This window comes from Pan troglodytes, chromosome 20 (genome assembly GCF_028858775.2).
Source record: "Pan troglodytes isolate AG18354 chromosome 20, NHGRI_mPanTro3-v2.0_pri, whole genome shotgun sequence".
Taxonomy (NCBI): domain Eukaryota; kingdom Metazoa; phylum Chordata; class Mammalia; order Primates; family Hominidae; genus Pan; species Pan troglodytes.
In genome coordinates, this window is record NC_072418.2 from 47119630 (window position 1) to 47140567 (window position 20938).

At 40.9% G+C, this 20938-nt stretch overlaps 1 protein-coding gene across 18 annotated transcripts; it reads left to right on the forward strand.

Moving 5' to 3' along the window:
• Nucleotides 1–4940: 4940 nt before the first annotated feature.
• Nucleotides 4941–18046, forward strand: ZNF226 (zinc finger protein 226). 18 transcript variants are annotated; one of them, XM_009435795.5, is made up of 7 exons: nucleotides 4941–5197; nucleotides 5812–5862; nucleotides 6761–6938; nucleotides 10389–10449; nucleotides 12450–12576; nucleotides 13222–13314; nucleotides 15859–18046. In XM_009435795.5, the coding sequence occupies exons 4-7, from the start codon at nucleotides 10435–10437 to the stop codon at nucleotides 18033–18035; spliced, it is 2412 nt and encodes an 803-aa protein (XP_009434070.1). In that variant the 5' UTR covers nucleotides 4941–5197; nucleotides 5812–5862; nucleotides 6761–6938; nucleotides 10389–10434; the 3' UTR covers nucleotides 18036–18046. The 18 variants fall into 18 exon arrangements, with proteins under 18 accessions (XP_009434070.1, XP_054530093.1, XP_003316472.1 ...); XM_054674118.2 differs by lacking the exon at nucleotides 15859–18046 and adding an exon at nucleotides 15345–15790 and having other exon boundaries at nucleotides 5113–5197; XM_016936125.4 differs by having other exon boundaries at nucleotides 5127–5197; nucleotides 10394–10449.
• The last annotated feature ends 2892 nt before the right edge of the window (nucleotides 18047–20938 follow it).

A 20938-nucleotide genomic window follows, 5' to 3' on the forward strand; every position in this document is an offset into this window, starting at 1 on the left:
GGAGGCGGAAGTTGCAGTGAGCCGAGACTGCGCCATTGCACTCCAGCTTGGGTGACAGAGCAAGACTCTGTCTCAAAACAAAACAAAAAAACTTCTGAGGTAGGGGCTCTACCATATTTTTGCCCCACACCCATTAAGCGAATACCAAAAACAACTTGTGGAAATTTGATAATTTTATCAAATTTATTATTTGGGCAGGATTGGCATTTACCATGCTTTTCCCTATTGCTGGCAGTAAAACATGGGTTTAAGGAAGAGTGTTTTTCAGAATTTACACTGTATATCTCTGATTTGGAAGTTATATAATTGGAATTTATGATTATGAGATTAAAATACCAAAAAGACTAAGTAACATATCAATGATGTCAATGAATTGTTGTAAATGGAAGTGTGTGTTCCTCTATAATAATTTGACTTTTGATATTTTCATTCCTGTATTGACCTGAAGCCATTAAAATGGTGGCAGGTATCTGTAATGACAGGATAAAGAAAGAATATGGGCTTTGGAAGATCATAGACTATTGCCTTTGTAGCATAATGAAATCTATACATTTTTATGAGTGAGTGTGTATGTACATGCGTAAGATAATGTGTAAAGGATACTTTTTTTTTAAGCAATTTTCTCTTGCAATGAGCATTTTGTGGTATTTTTCCATTTTATAATTCCATAAATTACCTTTTAATTTCTTATTGAACATCAGTATTACCAAAGCAGTAAATTATGTACATTAGAATTTTGAAAAGTGCTATATGATAATCCCTTCAAAATATTGTTCTATATCGTTATATGGCACATAAGATCATAATTAAGTAATAGATTCTGGAAGCCAATTTTAAAAATAAAAAAATTCTCTGAATATGTGGATAAATGGATGAGTGTGAACAATTGTATCTTTGCAATTAATGTCTGCTACACTTCTTTTTTTTTTTTTTTTGAGATGGAGTCTTTCTCTGTTGCCCAGGCTGGAGTGCAGTGGTGCAATCTTGAATCACTGCAACCTCCGCCTCGCGAATTCAAACGATTATCCTGCCTCAGCCTCCTGAGTAGCTGGGATTACAGGGGCATGCCACTATGTCCAACTCAGTTTTTTGTTTTTTTTTTTTTTTTCCCCCGAGACGGAATCTCACTCTGTTGCCAGGCTGGAGTGCAGTGGCACAATCTCAGCTCACTGCAACCTCTGCCTCCCAAGTTCAAGCAATTCTCCTGCCTCAGCCTGCTGAGTAGCTGGGACTACAGGTGTGCACCACCACGCCCAGCTAATTTTTGTATTTTCAGTAGAGACAGGGTTTCACCGTGTTGGCCAGGATGGTCTCGATCTCTTGACCTTGTGATCCACCCTCCTTGGCCTCCCAAAGTGCTGGGATTACAGGTGTGAACCACCGTGCCTGGCCTAAATTTTGTATTTTTAGTACAGACGAGGTTTCACCATGTTGGCCAGGCTGGTCTCGAGCTCCTGACCTCAAGTGATCTGCCTGCCTCGGCCTCTCAAAGTGCTGGGATTACAGGCATGATCCACTGTGCCCGGCCTTGCTTGCTACATTTTTTAAAGCATTAATCTATAACACAGAGAGAATCCTGGAAATGAAAACAAAGTGGTATACATATGTTAGGGAGGTATGTTTAAAAAGGTTCACTGAGGAAAAAGTGTGCATAAGAGCAGAATATAGTGCAGTCCACTTACTGGATGTGGAACCAGTAAGGACAAAGAGTGGGTTTGAATAACATTCCATATTCCTTGGACATGATGGTGATATTTTCAGTGTAGTTGATTAAAGCATGGGTCCCTAACCCCTAGGCCACAGACCCTGTTAGGAACAGGGCCAGGCAGCAAGAGGTGAGCAGTGGGCAAGTGAGCAAAGCTGAGTTCTGCCTTCTGTCAGATCAGTGGCATGAACCCTATTGTGAACTACGCATGTGAAGGATCTAGGTTGCAGCCAGGCACAGTGGCTCATGCCTTTAATCTCAGCACTTTGGGAGGCTGAGGTGGGCGGATCACCTGAGGTCACGAGTTGGAAACCAACCTGGCCAATATAGTGAAACCCCATCTGTACTAAAAATACAAAAATTAGCCAGGCATGGTGGCAGGTGCCTGTAATCCCAGCTACTTGGGAGACTGAGGCAGGAGAATCACTTGAACCCAGGAGATAGAAGTTGCAGTGAGCCGAGGTTGCGCCATTGCACTCCAGCCTGGGCAACAAGAGCGAAACTCTTTTTTTTTTTTTAAAGAAAGGATCTAAGTTGCTCGCTCCTTGTGAAAATAAAATGATAAATGTAATGTGCTTGAATCATCCCCAAACCATCCCCATCCCCCCACCTCACCTTGTGGAAAAATATTGTCTTCTGCAAAGCTGGTCCCCTGTGCCAAAAAGGTTGTGAACTGCTGGATTAAAGGGCTTTACTCAATAAATTATATCTAACTGGGGAGACTTTTTTCCACTATTGATTTTCTTCAGTATACCTTCACTGGATGCTTGCTACTCATTAAGGTCCATGCTAACTCAATGTGCATGGTATGCTGGGGATTGATAATACCACCTTCACATTCCTGTAATTCACTAGAAGGACTCAAGACACCCTATGTTATCATAGTCACTATGATTTATTATAGTAAAAGATACCAAGTCAGTTGAGCAAAGGGAAAATGTGCATGGGATGAAGTCCAGAAGAAATCAGGTACAGGCTTCCAATAATCCACTCCCTGTAGAATCATTCATGATGTACTGTTTTTTCAGCATTGAAACATGTGAAATGTCTACCCAGTAAGCTCAATGGAGACTTAGTGCCCTAGGCACTACGTTGTGTTTTGTTTTGGAACTGGTCACATGGGCCAGCTTGGGCCAAAATTCTAGATTCCCAGAAGGAATTCAGCATAAATCACATTATACAAATAGCCGGGGCATGGTGAGCCACTCTTATCAGAGAATTGTGGAAATCCTCCGGAAATTCAAGTTCCCAGACACCAGTCAAGGGCTAACCTTGTATCTTGTGCTGCTATAAGAGAATACCATAGATTAGGTAATTTATAAACAATATAAATTTATCTGTCATAGTGCTTGAGGCTGGGAAGTCCAAGGTCAAGATGCTGGCAGGTTTAACATCTGGTGAGGGCTGCTGCTGTCTGCTTCCAATATGGCATCTAGTTGCTGCATCCTCTGGAGGAGACAGATGCTATGTCCTCATATGGTGGAAGTGATGAAAAAGCAAGAAGGGATTAAGTTTTAACAAGGGAACACCATCAAACTATAGCATGTTGCAAGCAGGCCTTTTAAGTACAACAGTCTCAGGCCTATGTTAACTCTTTTCTGAACAAAGGGCTTCAGAAATCCAGTACCTATATTCTTTTCTTTCTTTTTCTTTGTATCACCAGATACCACATTAGGTCATCTTCCTTCAAGGTAATTTGTAACCAAAACCAGTAGACTAAACCAAATAATTTCTTGCCCCTCTGCCCCATAACTGATAAGACTGTAGGTACAGTCTACATCTACCCTCCTCATGACCAGAGTTTTCAGGTTAGTCACAAGACAGCTGTAGAAGCTGGGAGCTATCTGGCTTTGTTTTTGGTTGGTTGTTGTTTGTTCACAGTCAAGAGGAGAGAACTGTTTCATTTGTAATATTGTATAGTTCATGTCTCCCAAAATGCATGGCTACTCTAACTCCCATCCACACACAAGATTAATTCCTTAGCTCTTACCTAGTATGCCCAGCCCTTGTGGGATCATTCAGTTTTTTCATCTGTGGGCCTAACTTGCCTGTTCATCTTTGGCCGTTGGGATTTCCCTGTCTTAGCTTTGAGTTTAGCTACATTTTAACGCTTTAGGGGATATTGTCACATAACATTTTTCTATCTTTGAAAAGATCCACAATATTATGTAATGATTACCACTATCTAATCCTAGAACTCTTTCATCTGCTCCCAAAAGAAATCCCATACATGAGCTGGGTGTGGTGGTGCATGCCTGTAGTCTCAACTACCCAGGGGGCTGAGGCGGGAGGATCACTTGAGCCCAAGAATTTAAGGCTGCAGTGTGCTATGATCATGCCTGTGAATAGCCACTGTACTCCATTCTGGGAAACATAACAAGACGGTGTCTCTAAAAAAGTAAGAAAAAAAAAACCCCTACATATTAACAGTCACTCTCCATTCCCAACTACATCTCCCCAGCCCTGGAAACAACTAATTTACTTTCTGTCTCTATGGATTTGCCTATTCTGCACATTTGATATAAATGGAATCATACCATATATGGTATCTTGTGTCTGGCTTCTTTCATCGGACATAATGTCTTCAGAGTTCATCTATGTTATAACATGAATCAATATTTTGTTCATTCACATTACTAAATAATATTGCATTATATGGCTAGACCACATTTTGTTTATCCACTCATCAGCTGATGGACATTGGGTCTTCTCCACTTTTTGACTATTATGACTAATGCTGCTATGAACTTTTTTAGAACAAGTTTTTGTGTGGATATGTTTCAGTTCTCTTGGGTATTTACTTAGGAGTGAAATTGCTGGTACATAAGCCCCAGATCGGGTGCCAGCAGATTCAGTGTCTGGTGAGGTCCCGCTTTCTAAGTCATACATGGTCCTTCTGGCTGTGTCCTCACATAACTAAAGAGGCAAAGGAGCTCCCTCAGGCCACTTATAAGAGAGCATTAATCCTATTCATGAGGGCATTGCCCTCTTGATCTGATCACGTCTCATAGGTTCCACCTCCTAATATCATCTTCTTGGGAGTTAGGATTTAAACATACGAATTTGGTGGGGGCCATAAACACTCAGACCATAATAATACCTAAAGAGAAGTGAGGGATTCTGGGAAATGAAAACCAGGAGCTCAAGGTAGTTGGACACTTCCACATCAGAAGGCTTGGACATTCCGGAAGTGTAGTCCAGGAGGGCGGTACTGTTCTGTTTTTCCCCCAACTCCAGCATTCTGTGATATGTAGTCCGGAGTTCCGTGTAGTCGCGCATAGCTCAGCTGCAGTAAGGCTGTAAATGTTTCCCCTGAGGAATCCTGGGAACTGTAGGTCCAATCGTTCTAGGTAGTTGTAGGCACTTCCGGCTCGAGGAAGGCAGTGCTGTGGAATTCTGGGAAGCGTAGTCCAGGTCCTCCTGATACTCGCAGGCACTTCCGCCCAGGAAGACGACGTAGCAGCCATCTTTTCCCTGGCTTTGGTGATTCAGGTCAGCTTCTCAGGAACCTTTCAAACTTCCCCGAAATGCACTTGTGGTCAGCAGCTAGCGGTCTTTTGTTTGGGGAAAAAAAGGAGTAGCGGCTAAGAGCGGAGGTTTGAGGGGCCAGGATGCTGTTTTGCGTTTCCCTGGGCGGAGCTTGTTTGTATTGGGAGCGTACTGGCTTGGGGCGGCTGGGGTGATGCTTCGTCGGGTTTGAAGGTTTCCCGGGCTGTTCGCTCCCTCATTGTGACTCCCCCACCTAATGAGCCAGCCCTACCACTTCATACAGTATCACATTGAGCGAGTTAGTTAATCCCCGTGCCTTCGTTTGCTGTTCTGAAGGAAAATAAAAGCAAAAACTGCCTAATAGAATGTTTTGAGAGAAAACGAGGTAATACAAAAAGTGTAAAACTGCCTGGCACGTGAATTACCAATACTACTATAATTTCCCTAGAAACTCCCATTTTGTGGCGAAATTCTGTGAGTCCATGAAGCTGGATTGTCCCTGACCTCTTTTGAGGAAGGAGAGGGTTGCTTCTAACTGGTACTGGGAGATGCCACTGTGATGTATCCGGGATGGAGACACAATCCTGGTTACTTCATAGCCTGTTTTTCTTCCCCAGCCCTGACTTCTCAAAAAGCACTGCACAGAGGAGGAGGCAGCAGAACCCCATGTGAGTAAGACTTGTTGTTATTCTTGTTTTATTCACATAAATTAGAGAATGTGTGGGGTCATGTATTTGGGCATGAGAAGTGATTATAGTTTAGCGTTAGTTGCTAAGTTCCATTCTAAGGGGTTTATACAAATGAACACCTTTCCACTATACAGTGGCTCTGTGAAGTGATACTCTTTTTCCGAGGAGACTGAGACATAAGAACATAACTTGTTTGCTCATAGCCACCTAGCTAGTAGGAGGCAGAGCTAGCATTGAAACCGAGGCAGTCTGAGTCTAGACCTGAGTTTTCTTTGGTATGTTCTGCATGAGCCATAGGCAGCTGGCTAGTATCATGTGAAAATAGGTTGGGACTTCACTGTGGGGACTTTGCTCAAGGTCTGGGCTATTCTATGACTTTTAAAAAATAGTGGCTGGGCGCAGTGGCTGACCCCTGTAATCCCAGCACTTTGGGAGTCTGAGGCGGGCAGATCACTTGAGGCCAGGAGTTTTGAGACCAGTCTGGCCAACATGGCGAAACCCCATCTCTACTAAAAATACAAAAATTAGCCAGGCGTGGTGGCCAACACCTGTAATCCCAGGAGTTTGGGAAGCTGGGTCAGGAGAATCGCTTGAACCCAGGAGGCGAGGCTGCAGTAAGCTGAGATCACACCGGTGCACTCCAGCCTCGGCAACTGAGCAAGACTCTGTCTCAAAAAAAGAAAAGAGTTTTTAAAAATAGTTTTCTCAATTATTAGTTTTATTTGTTTCAAATAATATAGAGGTAACACATAATCATGGAAAACACAGAAATATATTTAAAAAATGTAAATTCCCCATGACCTTAGGGTATAAAGATAACAACTATACTTTAGTGCCTTTCTGTCAAGTTTTTCTTGTATATATTTCTGTTTATTAGGGGCTGTTTTGGGAGAGGGACTGAGTACAGTGCAACACTACTCAAACTGTGGTTCACAAAGCAGCAACATTGGCATCACCCAGGTAGAAAGGCTCATTCTTGAGCCCTACCGAAGGCCTTCTGATTTAGCATTTTTGCAGATAGGACCCAGAAATCTGCATTTCAGCAAGATCCCAAGGTGAGTGAGATGCATGTTAAAGTTTGAGAAGCTCAGGAAAAGGTCTTATCTGGAAACTCAGGACTAGAAAACTGACCCTGCCAGATGTCACAGATAAAACTGAGCTGGCCATACTAGAACCCTACTCAGTCCAGTGATTTTTCTTTCCCACTAAATATTAACTGTCAAGTTTCTTTGCAAAAACCATGACATGAGTAGAAGGCAGCTGTCAAGTCTAGAGTCAAAATGGAGGAACTCAGAGTCCTGAAGATCTATTTCTCCCAGGCTTTGGGGAGTAGATTCCTTGCCATCTTTTGTACTGGAGGCCTTCTGCCTGAAGTGGGAAGATCAGCTACCTAGTTATTGTTAATTAACGTTAGATATTATTGCCATAGTTGTCATCATCTCGTCATCGTTATTATTCTGATTAATGACTTTCCTAATTTCTTTAACCTTTTTTTTTTTTGAGGCAGAGTTTCACTTTTGTTGCCCAGGCTGGAGTGCAATGGCGTGATCTCGGCTCACTGCAACCTCCGCCTCCCAGGTTCAAACGATTCTCCTGCCTCAACCTCCCGAACATCTGAGATTACAGGCACCCGCCACCACACCGGCTAATTTTTTTGTATTTTTAGTAGCGATGGGGTTCCACCATGTTTGCCAGGCTGGTCTCGAACTCCTTACCTCAGGTGATCCACCCACCTCGGCCTCCCAAAGTGTTGGGATTATGGGCATGAGCCACCGTGCCCAGCCAACTTTTTTTAAAAATATAATTTCAAACTTGTAGAAAAGCTGCAAAAATGATAATGTAAGGAGATCTCATATGCTCTACACCCAGATTCACCAGTTGTTATGTTTGTTTGTTATGTTATGTTTTCCCTGTTTGCTCTGTTGATGACCATCAGCCATCACCAGGAACATACCTGTAACCAACAACAATTGTTTGTTTTAGCTTGCTGCATCCAAGGAGCCCACACATGCATGGGGTGTCTTGGTAAGAGGCAATTAGGAGGACCCTGGTTATAGGGTTTTGGTTTATGTTAGATGAGTTGGGGAGAGTTTTAGGCAATGGGTTTGTTCTGGATTGGATTCTGTGAAGAAGCAGTAGTAATTTGATCAGACTATTGTAATTTTTATGTTGGAGGTGGGGAAATAACGAGACTGGAGTTGTCACTGATAACAAAGTGGTCATGTTAGATGGAAGAGGCAATTATTTGGCTATTTTTTATCAATGTAGGATGTATTTCTCTCTGTGTTACAAGCTGTTTTGTTTTTTTCTTTTTCACCGTGATTGCTGAGTAGACCTGTCTCATTCTTGTTGATAAATTGGAAACACCAGGTTCTGGTTGTTGCTGCTGTTGTCAAAGCAGTTTTTTTTTTTTTTTTTTTTTTTTTTTTTGTCTTTTTGCTTTCACAACTTTGTCATACTTATATTTTTTGTCTTTTTGCTGAAGTATTTGAGAGCAAGCTAGAGATAGTGATGAAAATGAAATTAGTTACATTGATAACTTACTGTTATCTAACCCACAGTTTGTATTTAAACTTACTCCATTTTCCCGTTAAAGACTTTGAAAGTAATTTCTTCCCCCAGGTGAGTTTCCAGTCTAATTGTATGCATTGCACTTAGTTTTGGTTTCATTAGTCACCTTTAGTCTAGAATGATTCCTCAGACTTTATTTCTTTTTTTGCTCTCGATATCTTTGTAGAGTATTGAGAAATTATTTGTAAAATGTTCTTATTTTTTTGTTTCCTTAATATTTATTCATGATTAAATTCAAGCTATGCATTGTCAGCAGAGATGCCATAAAAGTAGGGAGGCATCCTTCTCAGTGCATCATAGGAGTCAAATGTTGGTTTGTGGGTTTGTCCCACTAGTGGTCTCAACTTTGTTTTTTTGGATAAAATGTCTGCCAGATTACCTTTTTCCTTTTGCACTTAATACTTTGAGACTATGTAGCCGTCTTATTCCTCACCAAACTTTCACCAGTTTTTAGCAGCTATTGATGATGTTCTAGTTATCTTTCATTCTACCTTTATTAGTTTATGTGTTCTACTATAGGAGCTTTCTTTTGTCACCCATTTATTTATTACACATTCTTTTGTTTATAACAATATAGACTCAGGTTCCTCCCTTTTCCTTTTTTTTTTTTTTTTTTTTTGAGACAGAGTCTCACTCAGTCGCCGAGGCTGGAGTGCAGTGGGGCAATCTCAGCTGACTGCAACCTCCGCCTCCTGGGTTCAAACAATTCTTGTGCCTCAGCTTCCCAAGTAGCTGGGATTACAGGTGCCTGCCACCACGTCCAGCTAATTTTTGTCTTTTAGTAAAGACAGGGTTTCATCTTGTTGGCCAGGCTTGTCTTCAACTCCTGACTGTAAGTGATCTGCTTGTCTTGGTTTCCCAAAGTGCTAGTAGGATTACAGGCATGAGCCACTGTGCCTGGCCAGGTTCCTGCCTTTTTAATTTAAGTTAGGTATGGATTGTCAAACGGTGTTTTTTAATTGCGGTATCTTAGGTTTTATTAGTTCAGTGTTGGCAAATTATTGGAAAGACGACAAGATGTTTTTCAGAAGTTATAAGACACTTTCACGTGACATAGCAACAACCTGTGAACTCCAACTATCTTATAATATTCTGTTGGTGGAAATTATATTTTTAAGGATAATTTCAAACCATAGACCATCTTCTACTTATTGCAGTTGCAAATAAATAAGATACCTGACTGTGTTGTAAGAGCTTTCTACCTTCCAGCAATCCGATGAGGTTGGTACTGTTATTCTTTACCACTTGCAGATGACAGAAGTAAGGCAAAGAGATGTTAATAGTTTCCCCAAGGTGACACTTTTAGTGTCAGGATTTTAACCCATGCATATCAATTCCAGGCCTACTGTACTTATATTGTCTCAATTTATGCTATACTCAGAATAAGAATTACTGGCGTGCAATTATAGGCACATGGGCAGTGAGGCCACTGTGTGGTTAGCCTGGTTCTGAACTACTGCTGAAAGGGGTAGTTGGATATCTGGGATCCATGTCATAATCTGCTTAAAAGCCACATAAAGCTGCAGCCACCCCAAGAAGCACACACCCGGCCGGGCGCGGTGGCTCACGCCTATAATCCCAGCACTTTGGGAGGCCGAGGCGGGCGGATCACGAGGTCAGGAGATCGAGACCATCCTGGCTAACACGGTGAAACCCCGTCTCTACTAAAAATACAAAAAATTAGCCGGGCGTGGTAGCGGGCGCCTGTAGTCCCAGCTACTCGGGAGGCTGAGGCAGGAGAATGGCGTGAACCCGGGAGGCGGAGCTTGCAGTGAGCCGAGATCGCGCCACTGCACTCCAGCCTGGGCGACAGAGCGAGACTCCGTCTCAAAAAAAAAAAAAGAAGCACACACCTTTGCTAATTCCTGAAGAGCAGCCACGTGGATTAGCAACATACTTACCCAGTTTTGATTTATTTCTCTCTTCTTTCCTAGTTCAGCTTCTTAGGACTCTGCACTTCCCCAGAAGGAAGAATTAAAAATGAATATGTTCAAGGTGAGTAGAGCTTGCCTTTCCCAGCTGTTAAAAATACCATTTTAGTACTCAGAGATGGGACCAGGTTTTTCTTTTTCAAGTAAGAGTCAAGGCATTTGATGACCTGTTGAGTGTGCTAGGTGCTTATTTTGTCCCGTTTGAGTTTAGCTGGTTTTGGTTTTAGTTTTATTTCATCATTTTTATTTTACAAATAAAGGTAGAAAAATTAATAGAAATGATGGGTGGGCACAGTGGCTCACACCTGTAATCCCAGCACTTTGGGAGGCCGAGGCAGGGGGTGGGATCACTTGAGGTCAGGAGTTTGAGACCAGCTTGGCCAACATGGCGAAACCCCATCTTTACTAAAAATACAAAAATTAGGCCGGGCATGGTGGCTCACGCGTGTAATCCCAGCACTTTGGGAGGCCGAGGCGGGTGGATCACGAGGTCAGGAGATCGAGACCATCCTGGCTAACATGGAAACCCCATCTCTACTAAAAATACAAAAAAATGAGCCAGGCGTGGTTACAGGCGCCTGTAGTCCCAGCTATTCGGGAGGCTGAGGCAGGAGAATGGCCTGAACCTGGGAGGCGGAGCTTGTAGTGAGCAGAGATCGTACCACTGCACTCCAGCCAGGGTGACAGAGCGAGACTCCGTCTCAAAAAAAATAAATAAATAAAAAATAAAAAAATTAGGCAGGTGTGGCGGTGCACACTTGTAATCCCAGCTACTCAGTTGGCTGAGGCAGGAGAATCACTTAAATTTGGAAGGCAGAGGTTGCAGTGAGCCAAGATCGTGCCACTACTCCAGCCTGGGCAATAGAGCAAGACTCTGTCTCAAAAAAAAAAAAAAAAAAATTAATAGAAATGAAAAAATCTTATTTCCATAATCTCTTCATTGTATGTACTTGTAATTATATATTGGCATTCATAACATAGATATAATTTTACATTTCTTACATTTATAACATTTATTTTTGTTGTATTTCTATCAAATTTATGTATCCAGTTTTTAAACTATTCTCTATACACAGTTAGTGTAGGATTTTTACTGTTTTAGGAACTACAGTGTTAGTTTTCTTGCATTTAACTTTTTCTGAAAAAATCAATTTTGAAAAATACTGCCTTTTAAAATCCGTAACATTAGGTATTCAGAATTGAAAAGGTATGTTTTGTGTGTGGTACTTCAGATTTTTTTTGATAGAATATTCAAATATGGCACAGTGTGTCAAGATTTAACAGCTGCTTCACCCAGAAAAAATACTAGACTTTTTTTTACTACAAGAGCTAGATTCTGTCTTCCCCATGCCTCAGTCATACCCTGTGTGTTTACTGGTCTTTTTCCCTTTGAATATTTTTTTTAGTTAAAGTAGTATGTGACCTTAATTTAAAATGCCTAGTGGTAGGAAAGGATTTGCCAAGCACTTACACTCTGCCCCTGTATTGAGACCTCACAGCAACTATGAAGAGGTTCTTTGTTTTGTCTCCATTTTAAACATAAATAGAAAAGGGCTTGTGAAAAATGAGGAACGTGCTCAAGTTCACATGGAAAACTAAAGATCCGGGATCAGTGTATTACATTCAAGTGAAAGACCAAGACAGGAGGACACAGAGAGAGAGTCCTTCATTCAGAAACCTGACATGCCCTTTAGGTTTGTTTCCACATATAACGCTGCTCACTTGGCTCCCACCTCAGTAGGAAGGCAGGTGCTATCAAACACTATTGGGACTCAATTGGTAAACCTTTCTGGGGAAATTGGCAATGTTTTAGGTTCAGCAGGTAACAGTTCTAGGAAATTCCCTTATAAGAGTACTCACTGAGAGCATCCAGTAAATATACAAAGCTTTCTTTTTCACAGCAATACTTCTGGTAAGTCAGTGTATGGCATTGGCAAGACAGGAGAAGGGCTGGGAAATCTACAAACGGCTCGGCATCCAGAACAACTTTCCATCTGTTCTCAGTGTTACCCATCTTCTAGTGGACATTGGTTGTAAGATTGAGGTCATTTGTTTTTGTCGTAGGAAGCAGTGACCTTCAAGGACGTGGCTGTGGCCTTCACGGAGGAGGAACTGGGGCTGCTGGGCCCTGCCCAGAGGAAGCTGTACCGAGATGTGATGGTGGAGAACTTTAGGAACCTGCTGTCAGTGGGTGAGGACAGCCTCCCTCTGGAATATCTTTGTGCCCTTGGAGTTTTAAGGCTTTGTGGCCCTTGAAATTGTTCTCTGAGTTTGGGAATCTGACTTTCCTAATTTTTGTGGGATGCAGAGACACTGGATGTTTCTGGTCTTTCTGAACAGAATATTTTAGGTCTTTTTCATTTGTGTTTTATAGAAGAACTATAAATGAACAGAATACTGCTATGCCTTGTCTATTCTTTTTCATGTTTTACACCTGTCCCAGTATTGAATTATAAAACCAACTTATTGAATGTCACCAGCAGATTTTAATGAAATAAAATAGGGTAGAAAATACTAGAACTCCTTAGGAAGAATGGCACACACTGCAGCAAAAACTCTGGCCAATTGCTTGAGTGATGTGAGAACCAATGGGAGATTTAAGGAAAACAGACATTAGTTAAAAATAGGTTATTCAAACTTGGTTTTCATAATATGTATTTACGCATGTGTGTCTGGGTCATGAAATAAATGGTGTTTCTTTACTGAAGTCACAATTTAAATAAAAGTTTGAAAAACACTGCTTTCAGTGTCTTGAATGTGCAGTTGCAACTCAGATTTCCAGTGTATTTTAACTCTAATATGTTCATTTTCAACTTGTGATTTGGCATTTTCACAGGGCATCAACCCTTCAAACAAGATGTATCACCTATAGAAAGAAATGAGCAGCTTTGGGTAATGACGACAGCAACCCGAAGACAGGGAAATTTAGGTAAAAACCAAACAGTTATGAGTTCTTATAGTTAACTGTCCATCTGCTTTGCTTCTCCTTAGCCTTGTTGCCATCACCTGGTCCAAATTGCCAACTGTCTTTCCTGGATCATTGCAACACCCTTTGTACTGCTTGCCCTGCTCCCACCCCTCTCCTCTTACATTCTGTTCTTTAAGTGGCAAAGTGAGTTTTTGTTACCTTGTGTCAGACTATGTTGTTGTTCTGCTCAAAATTCTCTGTGACTTACTTTACATAGAGTAAAATCCACTTAATGTGGCTGACAGAGTCTTACACAGTGTGCTTTTCATCCCCCACTACCTCTCTAAATATATCTTCTAGACTCTCTTTCTGTGAATTCCAGCCACATTGTCCTCCCTCTTGCTTTTCAGACCTATCAAGGATGCTTCTGCCTCACAACCCTGTGTGTTCTTCCCTCTGCCTGAAATAATCTTTTACCTATAATCCTTCTGGTCCCTTCTTCATTCAGTTCTTTGCTCAGTTATAGTATTATAAGAAAGGCCTCGGCCGGGCATGGTGGCTTGCGCCTGTAATCCCAGCACTTCGCGAGGCTGAGATGGGCAGATCAATCATGAGGTCAGGAGATCGAGACCAACCTGGCTAACACGGTGAAACCCTGTCTCTACTAAAAATACGAAAAATCAGCTGGGCGTGGTGGTGGGCACCTGTAGTCCCAGCTACTCGGCAGGCTGAGGCAGAATGGTGTGAACCCAGGAGGCAGAGGTTGCAGTGAGCTGAGATCGTGCCACTGCACTCCAGCCTGGGCGATAGAGCGAGACTGTCTCAAGAAAAAAAAAAAAGGCCTCCTCTGACCACCCTATTAAAAATACAGTCTCTCCATTTACTCTCTGTGCACTGCCTTATATTGTGTGTAAGCACTGATTATCACCTCATATATGTTTTTGTTTAGTGACGTTTGTCTCCTCACTGGAGTGTAATCTCCAGGAGTGGAGGAATGTTATCTATTTGCTTCTGTCTCCTCAGTGCTTAGAATAGTCCTGGTATATGGAAGAGACACTATAAATATTAGTTGAATAAATGAGTTAATGGAAATCTGTCTTCCATGGAGGTAACTAATAGGTGGTGAACAAATCAGCATAAATAAGGGATATTGCAAAATATTTTTTGTCTTCCAATGAATTCCTAACCTAATTCTAATTTCTCTTTGTGTGCGAGTGTGTGTGTGTGTGTGTGTTTGCATGTGTTTGCCTGTCTGTACAAGTTGACCCATATCTTAGGGAACCTATAGTGTCATAGTTGTAACCAAACTGAATAACATGCTTTGTTTATGACTTCCTTTGAGCATTTGTAGCAGAGCATATTCATTCGGGGAGGGAATATTTTACAATAAGGACTTTTATTTTTATTTCTTAGGTATTCCCCCATAGAAGGGAATAAAATTCGATTTCCTTATCCATTATATCAGGAAAGAAAAAGTAAAACTAAAAACCAGGACATGAGCATTAGCCTTTCCCTCAAAATGTTTGCACAGTTGCATCCCATTTGCTTCTTCCAAAGTCCACATTCATAAAAAGAAATGGATCTTACATTGTTGCCTCTCAAACATTTATATCGTGTAGGCTTATATGTATGTCTTTAGAAGGCCTTTTATGTAATGACACCATTACTGCTTGTGATTATTCTGATATGATACTTTATCTGTTTTTTTTCCTAAATATCACAAGCTATTAAATTTATTTCACAATTGACTAGTAGACCACTTTGTCAATTTGGAAAACATTCTTGTTAAAGACAAACATATCTACATCCAGAAACTTTCCATACCTTGCTTTCAAAGAGACAGCATTCTTTGCTAGCCTTCCAATTTTGACTCAGTGCAAAAGCCTTAGAAGGATCCAGTGCATAGGTCTTCATGCTTTCCTTTCACCCCAAGTGATTATCAACTTTGATTTTTCTCTTCAGCAATAACTCAACTTGGTGTACCCCTACCTCAGGTACAGCTTTTCAACTTTGCAGCAAAACTGTACTTTCTAGTTCTTTTTGTATTTCAGATACCTTACTTGTAAAAGCTCTTTTGCTCTATGACCTGGCTCAAACTTAAACTTGGATTTGAAGTTAGAAGAAATGTTGGAAGTCATTTATATATGAAGAAATGTTGGAAGGACTCATATATGCATACATTCCTTGAGTGACTATGAATGACTGCCGGGCAGTAACTTCTGGGCTGTGGTTGTAAACTGTGAGCACTACAAAATGTTTTTCCTTATTGATACCATATTATGGTAGGAAAGACATGGAATAAAAAATTTAGATAGTATGTCAGTAGTTGTGTTTTTAAATGGGTTTCATTAGTGCTTAGCAATTGGGAGCTTGGTGGACCATCTCTTTGTTTTGGACCATCTCTTGGTTTCTGTCAGTATGTAAACCAGAAACTTCAAATGTGTCACAAAAGATGAGCAGAACTATCCCGAGGTTCATTAAAGTCTTTTACTCTGTCCTCAGTGTGAAATCTTAAATCTTTGAACAAAAAAATTCACTCTCTCTCTGAATCCTTTGTCCTTACAGGAGAGAAAAATCAAAGTAAGTTAATTACTGTTCAAGACAGAGAATCAGAAGAAGAGCTTTCTTGTTGGCAAATCTGGCAACAAATTGCAAATGACTTAACCAGGTGTCAAGACTCCATGATCAATAATTCTCAGTGTCACAGACAAGGTGATTTCCCTTACCAGGTAGGGACAGAACTGTCTATTCAAATTTCTGAAGATGAGAACTGTATAGTAAATAAAGCAGATGGTCCCAATAATACTGGGAATCCAGAGTTTCCTATCTTGAGAACCCAGGATTCTTGGAGGAAAACATTCCTGACTGAGTCACAGAGATTGAACAGAGATCAGCAAATTTCCATAAAAAATAAATTATGTCAATGTAAGAAGGGTGTTGATCCCATCGGTTGGATTTCACATCATGATGGTCATAGAGTACACAAAAGTGAAAAATCTTATAGACCCAATGATTACGAAAAAGACAACATGAAGATTTCGACATTTGATCAGAATAGCATGATTCACACAGGACAGAAATCGTACCAGTGTAATGAGTGTAAAAAACCCTTCAGTGATCTCTCCAGCTTTGATCTTCATCAGCAGTTACAATCAGGAGAGAAGTCTCTTACATGTGTTGAGCGTGGAAAAGGCTTCTGTTACAGCCCAGTTCTTCCTGTTCATCAGAAAGTACATGTGGGAGAAAAACTTAAGTGTGATGAGTGTGGTAAGGAATTCAGTCAGGGCGCTCATCTACAGACCCATCAGAAAGTCCACGTGATAGAGAAACCATACAAATGTAAGCAATGTGGGAAAGGTTTCAGTCGTAGATCAGCATTTAATGTTCATTGTAAGGTCCACACGGCAGAGAAACCTTATAATTGTGAGGAGTGTGGGAGGGCCTTCAGTCAGGCCTCTCATCTTCAGGACCATCAGAGACTCCACACTGGGGAGAAGCCATTCAAATGTGATGCATGTGGTAAGAGCTTCAGTCGGAATTCACATCTTCAATCCCATCAAAGAGTTCATACAGGAGAGAAACCATACAAATGTGAGGAGTGTGGTAAGGGCTTCATTTGTAGCTCAAATCTTTACATTCATCAGAGAGTCCACACAGGAGAAAAACCCTATAAATGTGAGGAATGTGGTAAAGGTTTTAGTCGGCCTTCAAGTCTTCAGGCCCATCAGGGAGTCCACACTGGAGAGAAGTCATACATATGTACTGTATGTGGGAAAGGCTTTACTCTGAGTTCAAATCTTCAAGCCCATCAGAGAGTCCACACTGGAGAGAAGCCATACAAATGCAATGAGTGTGGGAAGAGCTTCAGGAGGAATTCCCATTATCAAGTTCATCTAGTGGTCCACACAGGAGAGAAACCCTATAAATGTGAGATATGTGGGAAGGGCTTCAGTCAAAGTTCGTATCTTCAAATCCATCAGAAGGCCCACAGTATAGAGAAACCTTTTAAGTGTGAGGAGTGTGGGCAGAGTTTCAATCAGAGCTCACGACTTCAGATTCACCAGCTGATCCATACGGGTGAGAAACCATACAAATGTGAAGAGTGTGGCAAGGGATTTAGTCGTAGAGCAGATCTTAAAATTCACTGTAGGATCCACACAGGAGAGAAACCATATAATTGTGAGGAGTGTGGGAAGGTCTTCAGGCAGGCCTCAAATCTTTTGGCCCATCAGAGAGTCCACAGTGGAGAAAAACCATTCAAATGTGAAGAATGTGGGAAGAGTTTCGGTCGGAGTGCACATCTTCAAGCCCATCAAAAAGTCCACACTGGAGATAAGCCATACAAATGTGATGAGTGTGGGAAGGGCTTCAAGTGGAGCTTGAATCTTGACATGCATCAGAGGGTGCACACAGGAGAAAAACCATATAAATGTGGGGAGTGTGGTAAGTACTTCAGTCAGGCCTCAAGTCTTCAACTTCATCAGAGTGTCCACACAGGAGAGAAACCATACAAATGTGATGTGTGTGGTAAAGTCTTCAGTCGGTCTTCACAACTACAGTCTCATCAGCGAGTTCACACTGGGGAGAAACCTTATAAATGTGAGATATGTGGTAAGAGCTTCAGTTGGCGATCAAATCTTACAATTCATCACAGAATCCATGTTGGTGATAAATCCTATAAAAGTAATAGGGGTGGTAAGAACATCAGAGAATCCACACAGGAAAAAAAATCTATAAAATGATTCTTTGTGAAGACTCGTGTCATTTGAATTCTTCCAGTTATCAAGTCTCAAAGTCAGTGTTTCAGCCGTAGCTCCTCATGTCCCAGTGGTCCAAAGACAACAAAACAATCTTTATGATTAGCATAGCAAGGACTTCTTTAGTCAGAACCTTGACCTTTATAAAATGTTACTTAGAAGAGGGGTGTTAAGAGTGAAATTTTTCTCAGGCCTTTTATAAAAGTATCATGGTGGACATGCCAAAATTAAGTGTCCACTAGAATGTTAACTCCATAAAGACAGAGATTTTGTTCACTACTGAGTCTACATAATCTTACCATTGCCATATACTTCACAGGTGCTCAATATTTGTTAATAGGTCCTTTTTGAAAATTATGTTGAGATCACCTGCAGAATATCATGAATTTGTAAACAGGAAACCTGAAAGTAGCCTTAATAAGATTAAGTCGGGAGACCATTGAAATGTAGAAAACCACTCAATACTGAACTCTCCAATGTTAATTTGGCATTGTCTTGTGATTAGATCCTGTCCTCCTTTAGCCTCACTAATCAAGTTTGGTCCTATCTTCCCAGATGTCTAGTTTTCTACTGGTTTTATACCATATAGATTCAATTATCTTTTGTAACAGATAATTTTGTTCATCTTGTAATAACTGGACACTACACTTATTTTTTCAACACTGTTAAGGCAGGGGTTTAAGTGTCAGAGTTGCTAATGACACATTTTTTAGTACATGTTGAATTGATCATTGGTTTTTTCACATTTTCATTCAGGCTTTGACATGATTGCCTTCTAAGGGCTTTAGCATTACTTTAATCAGAGTTTAGGTTGCGGCTATTGCAGATTTCTTTTGTGAACTTCTCTCCCCCATATTCTGAGAAAAAGGACAAAATATTAGTTAAAATTTGATAAATTTCATCAAAAATCGATTTTCGGAGCATGGCTTTCACCCTTTTTCCTAGTGGTGGCAGTGAAAAAAATGCTTTTGGAAGAGAAGTTAGTATGTATCAGAATATAGAATGTGCATCTCTTTTTTCTGGAATTCATAGAATAGGAATTTTTGATTAGGAGATTCAAGTAGAAAATGTAAGTAGCACATCAGTGTTAATGAATTTTGTAAAAATAGAAATAATTTTTTATATAGTACAGTAAAAAGGATCCTTGAAAATGATGACCAAATTTTATGACAGAAGAGTGTAACAGTTTAAGAACATCACAGGCTGGGTGTGATGGCCCATGTCCATAATCCCCGTACTTTGGGAGGCCGAGGTGGGTGGATCACCTAAGGTCAGGAGTTCGAGACCAACCTGGCCAACATGGTGAAACCCTGTCTCTACTAAAAATACAAAAGGTAGCTGGGCGTGGTGGTGCGTGCCTGTAATCCCAGTTACTTGGGGTGTTGAGGCAGGAGAATCGCTTGAACCTGGGAGGCGGAAGTTGCAGTGAGTCAAGATGTTGCCACTGCACTCTAGCCTGGGCGATAGAGTGAGACTCAGTCTTAAAAAAAAAAAAAAATCACATACCTTGAATTCGTGTGTGTCCATGTGAGTGAATAGTGCATCTAATCGTGAGTCTGTCCTATGCCACCACAGCATCGAAGAGAACGCAGGAATTTTTTTCACATTTAACTTCTATATTTTAATTTTTTAACTGAGCATCGGTTTTATAGTAAAATACTGTTATTTTACAGTAACATAGTAAAAATATAATTTTAAAAATTACTAGAATATATTAATCCCTTACAGTTAAGAAATCTTGTGTCATCATATAGCATATAAGGCCAAAATTAAAGAATGGAACTCTGGAAATCAATTATAAAAACTTGTATGGTGGTTCAAAGATACGGATGCATTGGTGAGAGTGAATATATATTTGCAGTGAATGCATTTGAAGCTGCTGCTTAGGTACAAATCTATGCAATCAATACAGTTTTAATGTAATTCCAGTAGTAGGAATGCTTCTTATTTCTTGACAGACTTACTCACTGGCTGAATGGATAGATAACCCAGGGCACTGGCTTGTCTTTTCAAGTGCTTGGTCTGATTGGGGGAAATGGCTGGGCCTTTCTAGGTACTGTATGGCAAGGAAAATTGAGCTGTGGAAAAAAGGAATAATAAAATTTACAGAGGCCAGGTGCGGTTGCTCGTGCCTCTAATCCCGGCACTTTGGATGGCTGAGGCAGGTGGATCACCTGAGGTCAGGAGTTTGAGCCCAACCTGGCCAACATGGTGAAACTCCATCACATTAAAAAAAAATACAAAAACTAGTCGGGTGAGGTGATGGGCGCCTGTAATTCCAGCTACTCAGGAGTCTGAGGCAGAAGAATCATTTGAACCCAGGAGGTGGAGGTTGCAGTGAGCTGCGATCGTGCCACTGCACTCTAGCCTGGGTGACAGAGCAAGACTCTGTCTCAAAAAAAAAAAAAAAAAAAACCAAGAAGGTGAGGGCAAATTCAGAAGCTATAGAGTGGAAATATATAATTTTTGAGGTAAAATTTAACAAAGATTCCCTGAGGAAAAGATGTGCATAGGGAGAGAACAGCATGATGCCAGTGAAAACAAACTGGGAACAGGCAGTTAAGCAGGATTGAATACCATTTCTTTCTTAGGCATTTCTGTGACATTTAAGGCTTATTTGGTTAAAGGCTTTACTCAGCAAAGGATATATCTTTGTGAGGTTTCCACAATTTTCTGTATTTGGATTACAATTCCTGTTGTTCCTGGACTGCATCTTCACATGCTAAGTATGTAGTAAAGTCCATGACACCTCAAGTTGTGTTAGATACCAGAAATCCTGAGTCTTCGATGTTTAGTTTGCTCTTAGATATCAGGATAGCCCACCAACTCTCAGTAGCTTAGTGAGTTAAGTCAGGGGTCAAAAAACTACCCCCCGTGGGCCAAATCCA

What these genes read in the sequence shown, in the direction of transcription:
- ZNF226 (XM_009435795.5), top strand. An exon ending in TAGGAACCTGCTGTCAGTGG is followed by an intron (nt 12,577 to 13,221) that starts GTGAGGACAGCC and finishes GCATTTTCACAG; the next exon opens with GGCATCAACCCTTCAAACAA. An exon ending in CCGAAGACAGGGAAATTTAG is followed by an intron (nt 13,315 to 15,858) that starts GTAAAAACCAAA and finishes TTGTCCTTACAG; the next exon opens with GAGAGAAAAATCAAAGTAAG.